This window comes from Branchiostoma floridae, unplaced genomic scaffold, assembly GCF_000003815.2.
Source record: "Branchiostoma floridae strain S238N-H82 unplaced genomic scaffold, Bfl_VNyyK Sc7u5tJ_487, whole genome shotgun sequence".
NCBI lineage: Eukaryota > Metazoa > Chordata > Leptocardii > Amphioxiformes > Branchiostomatidae > Branchiostoma > Branchiostoma floridae.
In genome coordinates, this window is record NW_023365879.1 from 601 (window position 1) to 15,307 (window position 14,707).

Genomic DNA, 14,707 nt, shown 5'->3' on the forward strand with positions numbered 1-14,707 from the left:
TCCATATAATCAAACCAACATGGGCTTAACAAAACCTACTTCAGTTGATGATACTTTGAAGCTTTTGAAATGTTAAAAGTGATTTCCTGGAAAGGAAAACAATTTCCGGGAATGTAGGCCTTTTCCTTATCGGCTTCACCCTGCCTAATGGAGGTCATTGACCCAGATCCATTCTGTTGTTGTTTTGCCTTTGGGGAGGGGGGTTTAGACAAAGGCTTTTTGATGCCAAAACGGCGCTTGTGCTATTCAGTCGCAGATTACGCAATAGATTTTAGAACGAGTTATTTACCACCTTGAAGTGCAATGCTGACATTTAATATCACTTGACTCTTGGAGTATAGCAAAAGAAAAAACCTAAACAAACGGACATAGACTATGGAGCCTTCTTTCTATCAAATTATTTTGTACCATGTGTATATAATGATATATGTTGATATGTTTTCTTGTACTCAATGTAAGCTGTATCTCTGTATATTTGAAATGACCCTTATCTCCATCATAACCTCAAAGAAGAGCGGCCTACAGACCGATTTTATCTCCTCATGAATAAACAAAGGTTCAAGTAGATAAACCTGCAATACTGGGGAACTTTGTATTGTCTGTCTGTCTGATTGTTTGTTTCTTCGTTTGTGGCAAAGAAAATTATTGCACTGAATTCAGAATAAGACAGGCATTTAACGAAACGCTTTAGAAGATTGGGTAAGTGGTGATCTTAATCTTTGGTAGTGTAGTTTATTTTGTATAAACGCATGAAACAAAAAGAGCAGGGTACGAGTAGGTCAAATAAATGTGTCCGGATGTGCAGAGAACCGAGAACTGATCTCAGGAAAGAGAAACAGCGGACGGCAACAGCTGCGTTTGAAAGATGTCTGCAAGAGGGACTTAATGGCTTTTGATATGGACACAGCGCACTGGGAGGACCTATCAAATGACAGTTCCAGCTGGAGATGCACACTGTCCAGGCAGCTAAGTTCAGGAGAAACCAGACTGATGCGCATGTTTGAAGCGGATCCTGCGAAAAGAGCTCTGCAACAGACCTGAGTCAGCTTACAGATGTGCCCCATGTGACAGAGACTGTCATTCTCGCATAGCACAGTTTAGCCACAGTCGACGCTCTAGGGCTGATATCAATTAGGATTTTACCATGGGCAATATTGACCGAATGAGGCCAATCATATAACTGGCCGTGCAGCCTGTAGTCTGCAGTACCCGGTGTGTTATGCATGTAGGCGGTTTACCTGGTAAAGTTCATTTATATATATATAACGTTATACGTGCTGCATATCCTGTTGAACCCGTGACATTTCGGTTTGAAATCGGGACAACCAGCCGTTACATAACGTGTCACATTGCCTTGTGTAACACGTATAGCTTCCAACGTTCTAGTAATCTGTCAAGCTACAATAAATGCCATGCTTGCTACAAAATGGGCTAGCTGGCTCGTGTTCAATCAAAGAAGAGGAAATTTAAACTGTTGGACAGAAGCCATGATTGTCCCATTTGGAACACGGTTTATAAGCTTTACCACTCCTATATGGTCGATCAATCTATGTTAGCTGACCTTAGCTAGAGGGTGTTGGTGAACATATGTGATGCCTGTACTACATTGCCTCTTTCAATCTTGCTGACGAATGTGGAACTGTGCCATATTTTGGCGAGGTAAAACCTTTGAACCAACGAAGGCGTGTCGGGATTTACAAGCAGATGTTTTCGTGAATTTTCGAAGCCCTGACATGGAAGGCTGTTGGTAGGTCCATAACCCTAGTCAGCGAGAGATTGTGTAAACAGAGGAACTTTATTGCTCGACATTTGTACATGGTACAATGTATGGAAACGACTGTTACACAAAGTTCAAAATAGCTGTATAGAATAAGACTTTTTCCTAATTAACATAACAAGAAGGGCTAACACAAGTCTTTGATATAATGTTACAATCGAGTTGGGCTATACATGTTTCATTATATTTCAGCCATACCATAGGTATGGTGAAATATATTGTATTCGTAATGTTTCTTTCTTTCTTCTTTCTTTCTTTCTCCTGTCAAATCTTCAGAACACGGTATCTCCGTTGTTTCTCAACCGAATGACTTGAAATTTGGCACAAGGGTAGAGTGGGCCAATACCCTCGGACGTTTTTTTCATTTTTCCCATATCTGTCTCTTAAATGATTTTATTAAGGTTTTTGGGTCATCTTAAGACCAAAACTGTATATTTGGGCCCCCTGTACCCTGGTATTATAACCGAATGAGCTGAAATTTGGCACAGATGTGCCTTGATAAGTCCCCCATATAGATTCAATATCAGTTTTGGTGTACAGTACAGCAAAATGCTTATTTTTGCGATTTTTTTACCAATTTTTGACCAAAAAAGGACACTTTTGGCCCCTGTACCCTGGTATTACAACCAAATGAGCTGAAATTTGACAGAGATGTGCCTTGATAATGCCCCCATATAAATTTAAGAACACTTTTGGTGTACAGTACAACAAAATGCTTATTTTTGCGATTTTTTGACCAATTTTTGACCAAAAAAGGACACTTTTGGCTCCTGTACCTTGGTATTGCAACCGAATGAGCTGAAATTTGACACAGATGTGCCTTGATAATCCCTTCATATAAATTCAATAACACTTTTGGTGTACAGTGCAACAAAATGCTTATTTTTGCGATTTTTGGCCAATTTTTGACCAAAAAAGGACACTTTTGGCTCCTGTACCCTGGTATTACAATTAAATGACCTGAAATTTGGTATAGATAGGCATTAGATACTTGGTAACAAGATTCAAGTAAAATTTTTGACATAAACAACTTTAAAATGATTAATTTTGGCACTTTTCTGAGGGGAAAATTGTTTTCTTTTGGCCTCCTGACGTGACCTTCTGTGACCCCGCACAGAGCCACACCTGTGCGCGTCAGCCGGAGAGTTAATTGAATCAAAGACCTAGCCAATCAGCGAAGAGGAGGCCAAAGGCTAATTAATATTCATAAGCGGGGCCTCATGATCCCGTATATAGCAGTGTTCCCGCCAGGGGGAGCAAAGCCCGCCTAAGGCTCTCGCATTTTAGACTATTCAGAAGGCTTTATATTGTATCAGTTCTTAGGGGCATATCTATGATAATCGCAGCAGTCACTTAACTTCTCTTCAGGAGTTTAGCGTAACACTGTTTCAGGTCAAACCGTCAAAGGCAACTAAAAACAAACTTTAACGTTACTGAGTTCAACAGTACTTATAACTTGTTATCCGAAGTTGAAACGCTAGCGATGGTATTTTCGCTGCGCTGTTAGCTCCGTGCGACTGTTGTTGACGGTCTTATAACGGTATATTTTTCACCCCTGTACCCTGGTATGAGTAACATTTGGTATAGATAGGCATAATATAGTTGGTAAAATGATCCAAGTAAAATTTTTGGCATAAAGTACTGTAAAAGGCTTAATTACAGCACTTTTTTTTAGGGGAAATTGGTTTTCTTTCGTTCTCCATGCCGTGACCTTTCGGACGTTCACCCCACAGAGCCGACATCTGCACCTGCGTCTAGCCGGCAGGAAGAGTTAATTCAATTAATGGTTCAGCCAATCAGCGAAGAGGAAAGCGAAGGCTAATTAATATTCATAAGCGGGACCACACAATACGTTAACTTGAAGACTCAGGCCGTACAGACTTCTCCCCAGGATTTTTTCAAAGCGTCGGACAGGGGTCCGGGGGCCGCCGAATGTCCCTGGCGGGGTCCAGGGGCAGGGCCACTGTGGGGGGGACCCAGGTGGGCGAAGCCCCCCCGGAAGCTCTTGCATTTTAGGCTATTGAGAAGGCTTCTTTTATCAGTTTTTTTAGGGCCATATCTACGATAATCGTAGCAGTCACTTACTTCTCTTCAGCAGTTTGACTTTAAAATATTTCGGGTCAAAGCTTCAAAGACAACTAAAACCTCATAAACAACAAACTTTACTTAGCTCAACAGTATACAAAAATATTGTACGGGTTGCCATCCTTAGTTGAAGCGCTTATTTATAGCGCTAGTATCTTCGCTGCGCCATTAGCCGCCGTGCGACTTTTGTTGACGGTCTGATATCCCTACGTCGCCGCCTCGCTGATATTCCCACGGACATGTTTAAAAAAAAATACCCAGCAAAAAACGCTGTTCTGCGTCAAATTCTATTCTATAAAACTCAGTGTTACAGTCTAAATATTTTGTAGAAGCACCGCTGTAGGAAAGAAGGTCCAAGCAATGTAAAACATCACGTAGCATGAAGTTCGCTGTCAACTGGCACACAGCACATGACTGTTTGAAACTCTAAGTCTAATCAACAGCCGTGTTTGATTGATAGCCGGCGGTCCTATGATGAAGTCGGCGAAAGGTGCGTTAGTTAGAAAATCTGCGTTTAGTTTTGATACGTAATTATAAGTTAGACAGTGGCGAGAATGATTATTTTCTCATCAATATTTCTCTTCAGAATTATTTGAACTTAATTGTACATCTAAACAATTGGCTTACCTGTGCAATGTTTATATGATTAATGATCAGTGTACTGAAATCATGTGTAACGTATGGCTCCTAGTCAATAGATCAGCATTTTCTCTATAGTGACCACCTGTCTATAGTGGCCACATTTCCTAGTGCTGTTGTTGTTTGGCATAAACTTTGAACATTTAAATTGTAAGTAACTTTAAACTGCCAGAGTTTCAGCCCAATAAAACACTCTCAGCGCCAGGGTATGAACAGACTGACCAGACAGACGAAAATAAATCCTCGAACAAAGTTCAATCGTATCTTCCGGGTCTGGCAGGAAGTTGTTAAACTAAAATAAGAATAGGCTCGATGGTTGATTGCATACAAAGTAAAACAGTTTAACAGTTTTACAGCTTGAAGAAAACAAACGCTCCTACAGTACCTGCACCTGCTTGATAATTATTAAATCGTATGCCCTACTTGAATAAAAAAAGTTCATTGCAATAATAAATGTACCCACATCACAAGGAGCTTATACTTTTTTAAACTTACACCTACACTACAAAAAATCTTTTTTCTTATTTTTCTTGTTTTCTTGTTTTTTCTTATGGAGAGAAAGAGTTTCTTGTATAAAGAAAGGTTGAGAAAAATCAAGAAACCTCCCATAAAACCTTTGTATGTTGATTCCTACACGAAGATTTTCATTCTTGTTTTTCCTTAACTGAATAAAATATTTCCAGTATAATGCTCACTGACAAGAATGTTCAAGAAATTAAAGAAGAACTTTCTTTTCCAGTCTTTGCACAAGATTTGCTTCTTGTTTGATCAAATGGAAGATATGGCAGAATCTGTCCTGCAGATTATTATTCTTAAAGATTTGTTTTCATTAGAATAAAATTCTTGAACTTTCTTGTTGTCTTAATGTAGAATATCTGAGAAACATAATTCTTGCTTTTCTTGCTATTATCAGAAAAAAGAAAAGCAAGCAGTTGCAAAACAAGTTATAACTTAGCATTAAGTTCCCAAATGTTCTTGTTTTCCTTACCCACTAAGTTTAATACAACAAATTTTCATCAATCAATGACTGTTTTTGACTTACCCATTAACTTTTGAGAAAGATGTTTCTTGTTTTCCTTGGCAATGTTTAAGAAGATACAATAATTTTTCTGAACATAATATTACTTTTCATACTAATACGAAAACAAGAAATTCAGAAACAAACTTTAAAAATATTCTTAAATGTTCTCATGTTCCTTATCAAGAAAGTTTAAGAAATATGATTCGTTTTTTCTTTATAATACTTATATTAATAATAAAAACAATTAATCATTTTATCCTTGTATTCTTAGCAAAAACTCAGAGCATCAATATATGAAAAACAAAAATTGACCCAGCATGATTTTCTTTTATTTTCACAATATGAGAGTTTAAGAAAGATAATTCTGTTTTTTCTGGAAATAAGAAAGTTAGCTGTGCTAAGGATCATGGGAAATTACTCCCATCATCCTTTGCTGTTTCATTTGAATGTTACCGGTAGTCTGGGTGGAAGGTTCTGCTCTCTAGCTGTAATTTTTTGCCTTAAGGCCATTAGATCTTCCAATAACAGGGAACAAATATGGTGTGTTTAGTGATGACAATGTTCTGCATCATTTGGGACATTGTGAACAATGTGGCTAGCTTTTTTAAAGTTCGAAAATGCTACCGAAGCCAAGGCCAGAAGCTGGACGCCCCCCTCCCCCATGCAGGTATGTTAGCCATCTTTGGAATATGATTTCTAAAGCTACTACATGTATTTCTGTAGATGTATAATGATAAGGCCGAACAGTAATTACAGAATATGAAAGTAAAGTGCATGATTTTCTGCATAATACTAAGAATTGAATATAATATTTGCAAGGAAGGAATGTATTGAGATTTTGATCTTTACAGGGGGAGGGGGGCGATATATCATAAGGAATTGGCGGTCATCCATGGTCTTTGTGTGTTGTTCTAGGCTCAGAAACCTGTTGGAACAAAGAGGATGTTCCCATCTCAACTTTGGAAAAGCTTTCAACAAGGACAAGTTGCAAGTCATCAATCATAATTGCAACAAATTATGGCAACATCTTAACTTTTAATTAATGGTTTTAGAAGGATAATTAGTATTATGAGTAAAAGGACAAGTAAGTAAAGTGTAGTTACGAAATGGTTCATTTTTTCAATCTTTGGTAAGGAATGGGTAATAGAGGAAAACACAACAAAACTTGTATGGAACATATTGATGATAATAAATATGACTGGCGTGTATTTACATAACTGTTAACATTTGATTTGTTTGTATTCTTTATATTAGAATGACAATCTTAGTTTAAGAAACTAGTTTCTAGGTTTGTGGTTGCAAGAAGTTTAGTCTTGGAGGGAGAATGGTATTTCTGGTACAAAAACCTTAACCTTATTGCAAGAAAGCCATTCTCAGTGTAAGAAATTTAATCTTGGAGACAGAAAGTAATTTTCGGTAAAAGAATCTCAATCTTCATGCAAGAAAGCCCTTCTTGGTGTAAGAAATTTTGTCTTTGAGATAGAAAGGTATTTCTGGTGCAAGAAACTCAATCTTGGCACAATAATCTTATTCTAGGGGTAAGAAAGTCATTCATCAGCATGCAAGTGTTAGAAATAGATTCTTACCACAAGAATACTTTTCTAGAAGCTTTCGTCCATCATTGATAAGAAAAAAGTTCTTACTAGAATCTTGACACAAGAAAAATATTGGTTTCTTGAATTTTCTCAAAACAGGGATTCTTGTATACAGAATAATATTCTTGCTGAAAGATCAGTTTTCTTTGTTCAAGAAAAAATAAGAAAAATAAGAAAATGCATTTTTTGTAGTGTAGTTATCGTACTGAAAATTGTTAATGACATTACATGAAGTCATTCAACAATTTTCAGTCATGATGAAAATTTTCTGAATGGAAGGTGTGATTATTGTCATTTTCTGAAAAATAGAAGCAAGCTCTGTTTTTACCTGGAGTCAATTCACAATACCAGTCCACTTTGGGGGATAATGTACTGTTAAGAGGATGTTCCATTTTTGCGCAGGGGTGATTTGGAACAGTCCAATGTTGCGTGGGAAGGGGTATGGCTGAAATATGCTGTATTTGCTCTTAAGCAAATGTCGGCCTTTCTAGTTTAGATATAACATTTGTGATAATAGATTCATCACTATAAGGAGATATACAAGTTTGTGTCAGCACTATATGATAATGATCTTAGTTTCCAGCTCTTATAATATGTATATGATATATTTTGATACATACAATGTCATGTATCTCTAAAACGAAGCCTCTTAAGAAGTTAAGAGGCTTCGCCAAAAATAGTTACTCAAGCAACTGGATATGATTTTGAAACAGTCAGACGTTTCGGATAGAATCCACTTTCCTTCGTCAGTGACACTGAAATGATCTGCAAGAAACAGGTCTTTTATACTCTAGTGTACTATGAATGAAGACAATTTCAGATGTCCAATAGGAAAGGTTGTAAGACAATTCAGACTGAAGACAATTTGGATTCCAAAGAAAACAAAGCTAAGCCAAAGTCAAGCTGAAGACAATTTGGATTTCAAAGGATAGCAAGGCTGAGACACAGTTAATGCAAATGAGTCAATTAGCTCCTGTTGTTTTAGTTACAGGAGCTAAAAGTTTTGTTGGCGGGGGGGGGGTGCTATGTCCCAAGTGCCGGAAAGTTCCATACGTAGCCCCCCTTTTCTGTTGAGGGTGGGATTGTATATTCTCTCATATATGTCTTCATTCATAGTTAGAGTATAAAAGACCTGTAAATTCTTCCAGATCTCTTCAGTGTCACTGACGAAGGATAGTGGATTCTATCCGAAACGTCTGACCGTTTCAAAACCATATCCAGTTGCTTGAGTAACTATTTTTGGCGTATCTCATTACCTGGATGTCTAACCTACATCGACGTTAAGCCAACAGCAATATTCAAACTAATCATCAATCTGTGTCCCCTTAGGAGTGCCTCCCATGCCTGTGCGACGTGGGGGGCTCCACCTCCCAAAACACCAGCTGTGACATATCCACGGGCCAGTGTGACTGCCGGCCCAACCTGCAGGGCCTACGCTGTAATGAAACACAAGACTCCTACTTCCTACCGGGGATGGACTTCCACCTATTTGAGGCAGAGGATGAAAACACAGAGACTAACTGTTCAGTGGTTACCACAGAGCTTCCTGAGACTGTACCATTCACAGGCAGGGGGTTCGTGTCCTGTACTGGGAGTGCTGTGCTCACATTCAATGATGTCGAGGTGGAACAAAATTGGTAAGCTTAGCAGATAATCATTGACCCTATTTATCTGTGATCACATAATGGTTTGTTCCTTGTTCCTTGTTGTGATTGACAACTTGGAAAGGTGAAGAAATGCACTCAAGCAAGGAAGAGCAATCCGTGATTATTGTGGTACTTAATAATTTTATACTGTTTCTTGGATGCATGTTCATTTTTTTCTTCATCAGTTGCTGTGGAATTTCTAACCTCCATTTATATATATTTGGCATGTTTCAAGCATGCTTTACACTAGCTTGAGAGTTTGTATCTTCATTGTTTTTCTCCTAAGAATTCAGAATGCAACAAAAAGATATTTTGTAAAACTCTACATTAATATAGTATGTCACATTGAAGTACTCAAGCACAAGATATGTACACATAATGAAAGCTTCAATGTGTAATAAATGGCATTACCTATTGCATTTTGCAGGTTTTATACTCTAGCACTGAGGCACACAGCTGACAACAACACAGCTCTGCCATTAGCCTATGTGGAGGTCATCACCGTAGGGAGTTCAGAGGTCAATGGGTCATCTGTTGACGATGGCAGCATCCAAACGAATGACAGCATTGCAACAAACCTTACCATGGATGGAAACAGTACAGAAGAGGTACATTTAGTCAATTTTTTATTGATGAAGATTTGAAAAGAGAAAAGGCTATCCTTGTCCTTGGTGCTGAAAATGGTGATCGTGCCATCAGATGGGTTAGGGTGTCTTGGGTCATTTGGTGTTGCCTTCTTTGTGCTTATTTCTTCTTCTCCTTCAGTTTGCGTGTCCTTATGTCAGTCATTTCAGGGCTCTGGCACTGTTGGGGGAGGGGTGCTCTTGTATGGTATGAAGTGGTCACTATTTTTGTATTTCTGTATTGCTTTTGTTTTGGATGCCCATGATTTGCAGGGTTTTATTAACTCTTCTATGGGCAGGAGTGCTTCAAACTGTCTTCCCTGCTGCTGGGCTTTTTGCATCTGTGTGGATTTGATTTGTTTTGTTTTTCTGCCTTCTCCCTACTGCTTAACCCCATAAGCAATACAAATGAAACCGAACAGACTGAAGTTAACAAATGTCAAATTAAAAAGATACAGACATTTTCGGCAACGTGTTAAGAGGTCAGCAACTCCTTGTGTTTGAGAACAGCCACACCTCAAGTGTGTTAAAGAACCATACTTATCAAAAAGAACAGGGGTCCTTCTCGTGTGAGTAGATCAAATACATCTGTCCTGATATGCAGGTTGTACTCTTTAATACAAACCTAGTGTATTATGTCATAAGCTGTTTACCAGGTATGTAATGCTAACAAAATTGATAAACTCAATGCCTATTTATCCTGTTTAGGTTTCCAGCCCGTGCCCATACAAAGCAGGCCCTGCCTACACCCAGAACATTGCCCTAACAGGTGGACTCGGACAGGTGGCAGTGACCTCACCTGTACAGCTGGATAGTCGCTGCAGGTACCAGGTGTCACTACACCTGGATGGAGCGGGCACACCTGTGACGATAGACTCTTTGTTGCTGATGCCTGATGTCACAAAGTCAGTTGTCTATGAACTTGCAGGTAGGGAAATCTTTGATTTGAACAGAAATTTGTCACATTCTTCAGTATCAAACCCTGTATTAGGTTGCTGCATTAACAGAAGGATGATACTTTAGATAATTCATACAAACATGCTTACTTTGGCTTTGTTAGTAAAACCTGCATTTGTAGGTGTCCTTTGGCTATGGGCTTAACATCACCCTATCCCTTTTGTAACAGTTTTGGTAACTGCAGTCCCTAATCAATGTGTACATGTGTGGATTTCAAAACGCCAAAGGGGGGAATTTGTGATTATAACCAAGCATTTGGATTATTTACCATTAGACCATGACGATTTGATGTTACTCTGCATCTATCCTATCTATTCTATCTAGACAACAACACAAAGGAACTGTATCAGGACTGTGTGAGGAGTTCTGCCCCCCTCCCCCCTGGTGACCCTGCAAGCTCAGAGCAGTGCCAACTGATGGTCTTCTCACTTAGTGCACAGCTGTATGATGGGGCCAGAGGTATGTGCATTTGTGAATAACTTTTGTCTAATTTTTTTCCCTTTCTGAATGAATGAATGAATGAATGGTTAATTTGCATGTGGTACATTGCAGCTTAAATCTGAATTATGTACACTACACAGTATCTTTTGGCTGATTTGATTGATTTTAAAACACAAGCATAGAAAAATCCCAAAAACATCAATACATCATTCGAACAATAAATACTTGGATAAAAGGATTGAGCTAAAACAGTGCATATTGGTACTTTGCCACTGTAATTATTTGTTGCTACTTTCTGCCATCGGTGCTAAATCTTTGGTCGTTCTTGACACTGAAGTAATTTATTTGGAACATAAAATATTAAGGATTGTTTGGCATATTTGTTTTAAATAAAATGAAAATTCACCACACAAGTTGATGAGGTGAGAGTAACTTTAAGGTGAAATCAGGGATGAAGCTTGGATGTAATTATTCAAATATTGCTGACTTGAAATTTGCTTTTCCAGCCTGTGCCTGTGACCCAGTAGGCACAGTGGGAGGGTCATCAGACTGCAGCACTGCAGGTGGGCAGTGCAGGTGTAAGCCAGGTGTGGGGGGAGCCAGGTGTGACACCTGCACACCCGGCTACCATGGCTTCTCTTCAGAGGGTTGCACAGGTGAGGTTTCAGTTTGTGGATCAGAATTTTGAATTTGTAGTTATTTAGTTGAAATCGAAGAAGTTACATTCTCTAATGTAACGTTACATGTTGACAAGCTCAATATATTAGAGTAGCTGAATTGCATATATCTAAGGCAATTGTCAAAGATGATTTAGTACACCAAATAGCAATTATTAAACTCAAGCAACTCTGTATATTTGTAAATGTCAGACAACTCAGGTAGCATACATTAGCTTCTATAAGTGACAATGTGCAATATCTGTTGAAAAGCAGGATAGATGTTGAATTATTTTGTTTTGTCTGCAATTTAAGCTTATACTTTAGTTACATTTAGTAGTACGTCAGTCTAAATTTACCTGTTGATGTGATGTTTATAGTATAATCATTATTATATTGACAGCACTGTGTTTTCTATTTCACAGCTTGCAACTGTAGTGACCTTGGTTCCGTGCACTTTGTGTGTGACCTTGCAACAGGACAATGTCCTTGTCACCCAGGGGTGTCCAATGCATCCATGCCGAGTGCCCGTAACCTCACGGCAGATCTGCAGTGCAGGAGCTGTCAACTGAATTACTTTGGGTAGGTCTCAGAGATACACATGTACCACTTGACAAAAGTTGAATTCGGAATGTAACTTTTTCAAATTTCCAGGGTACAATCATGTTTAGATCACCTTCCCCTCATGGTAACCTTTTGCACTGAATGAACAATAAAGTTAAAGACGGTTTGAAATTAACTGCTTTCTTTCATTTTACAATGTCTGTCTTCATAGCTAGAATATTCAACATCTGGAATTGTTTGAGAATTAATGCAACTTGTTACTGTTTTACCCCAATTCCCAGAGAATACTTTTTAGGTTTAAGTACTGGAAGCTAGTTTATTTTTTTTGCCTGCTTTGCAAAAAAAAAATATGGCGTACTATCTCCTTGGTGCTGAAAAGGGGTATTTGTGCAGCGTGCCATCCAAACGGTGGTTAAGGCGTGGTCACATAGGGAGTGGGATCGTCGTACGATTTTGATGCCTTAGGGTTTGAACTGAACTGAACTGAGGCTTTCAAGCAAGCTGTGACAGAACCAACGGACACAGGGATTCAAAACAGCATTTTGTGTACCAAGACAGTTGAACTTTGCAGGAGACGTACATTTTTGTCCTACAAAATGCCCGAAGTTAGCGATTGTATGACAATTTCACTGCCTATGTGACTGTGCCCTTAGAAAATCCCTGGACTTAGAACTGGACAACTGTATTCAGAAAAAAATACCAGTTAATTCAAAAATCTTTTTGATCAATTTTTCTTCAGATTTGAGGGTGGTACAGGCTGCCACCCCTGTCTGTGCAATGAGACAGGCTCGTTGAGTCTACAGTGCAATGAGACCGGACTGTGCCACTGTCAGGACACGGTGGGGGGAGGGAAGTGTGATGTCTGTCTGCCGGGATTCTTCAACTTCTCTTCACAAGGCTGCAGGTAAGGACATTTTAGATGAAGAACTAAGATTTGCCAAATGCTAACCATCATATCTAACCCCTATATTTGAACTTGATAAGGAATAGATTAGATGATAGTATGAGATTTGATACAAACAATATACTTAACAGGCATCAGATAGTTACAAATTTGTACATTTTACCTTTATATAGACCTTAATATGTTTTTTCTTGAAGTGAAGAGTTACTCCTACAAGGAGGTTGTTTGTCTTAAGCATTGGTTTATCATTATAGTGCATTATATTTATTCATTAGGTTTCTAAAATTTTTTGAGTACTCTTTGGCTTCAAGAAGATGTGATTAGATTTGAGGAAAACTCTCAACCATGTTAGCTTAAACTGTAGCTTACTTCATATTGCAGATCACAGTCACATTGCCTTGAAAGAAGTTAGAATTCTGTTTCACATTAAATAATTTTCATCTTTCCCCCAAGTCCCTGTGGCTGTGACGAAGCAGGGTCAGAGGTCATCACCTGTGACCAGACGGACGGGTCATGCACCTGCAAGGTCAACGTGGAGGGGGAGGGGTGCCGCACCTGCCGGGACACGACCTTTAACCTGGCCGGGTGGAACCCAGACGGGTGCCAGGAGTGCTTCTGTTTTAACCACACAGACAGGTGTCAGTCAGCGGCGGGGTTTGTGATGGGGAACATCACTGTGGAGGTCAACAGGTGAGGAACACACACACACACACACACACACATGCACACACACACACACACACACACACATGCACACACACACACACACACACACATACCCACGTGCATCCGCACATGCGCATGCACAAAGACAGGTGTCAGTCAGCAGTGGGGTTTGTCATGCAGAACATCACTGTGGAGGTCAACAGGTGAGGAACTTTTGGCACACACACACATGCATGTGCATGCACGCACACACATAAACACACACACACAAATGCACACACACACACACACACACACGCACGCACACACGCTCACACACACAAACAAACACACTCACACACTGACAGGTGTCAGTCAGCGGTGGGGTTTGTGATGCAGAACATCACTGTGGAGGTCGACAGGTGAGGAAGCTTTGGCACACACACATGGGCATATGCAAGCACATGCACACCCACACACAGGCACACCCATGTGCACACACACACACACGCACATGCACGCACACACGCAGGCACACACACACGCACGCACACACGCTCACACACACACACATACAGACACACACACACACACACAGACACACACACACACACACACACTCACACAGACAGGTGTCAGTCAGCCGTGGGGTTTGTGATGCAGAACATCACTGTGGAGGTCAATAGGTGAGGAACCTTTGGCACACACACACATGGATGTGCATGCACGCACACACATAAACACACACACACACACACAAATGCACACACACACGCACACGCACACACACACACACACGCACACACACACACACACAAACACACACGCACAGACACACACACACACATACACGAATGCACACACACACACACACACACTCACACTCACACACACACAAACACACACTCACGGACACTCACACACACACACACGCACGCACACACGCACACACACACACACACACACACACATACACAATACACACCCACTTACACACACATACTTACTCATTCGAACACATCTTTCCAGACCCACACACTCATGCTAACCACGCCACCCACTCAATACTCCCCCGAACTCATACACTTACACCAGAACTTCCAGTCACTTAAAAACCGATAACTTCACCCAACAGCTTAAAAAACCCCCACCCC

At 39.8% G+C, this 14,707-nt stretch overlaps 1 protein-coding gene across 1 annotated transcript; it reads left to right on the forward strand.

Annotated features, from left to right (window-relative positions):
• Positions 1-6,846: 6,846 nt before the first annotated feature.
• LOC118408876 (laminin subunit beta-2-like) lies at positions 6,847-14,251 on the forward strand. Its single transcript, XM_035809736.1, has 10 exons — positions 6,847-6,858; positions 8,447-8,754; positions 9,191-9,371; positions 10,095-10,314; positions 10,668-10,802; positions 11,291-11,440; positions 11,866-12,022; positions 12,744-12,908; positions 13,362-13,544; positions 14,186-14,251. The coding sequence occupies exons 1-10, from the start codon at positions 6,847-6,849 to the stop codon at positions 14,241-14,243; spliced, it is 1,569 nt and encodes a 522-aa protein (XP_035665629.1). The 3' UTR covers positions 14,244-14,251.
• Positions 14,252-14,707: the final 456 nt, after the last annotated feature.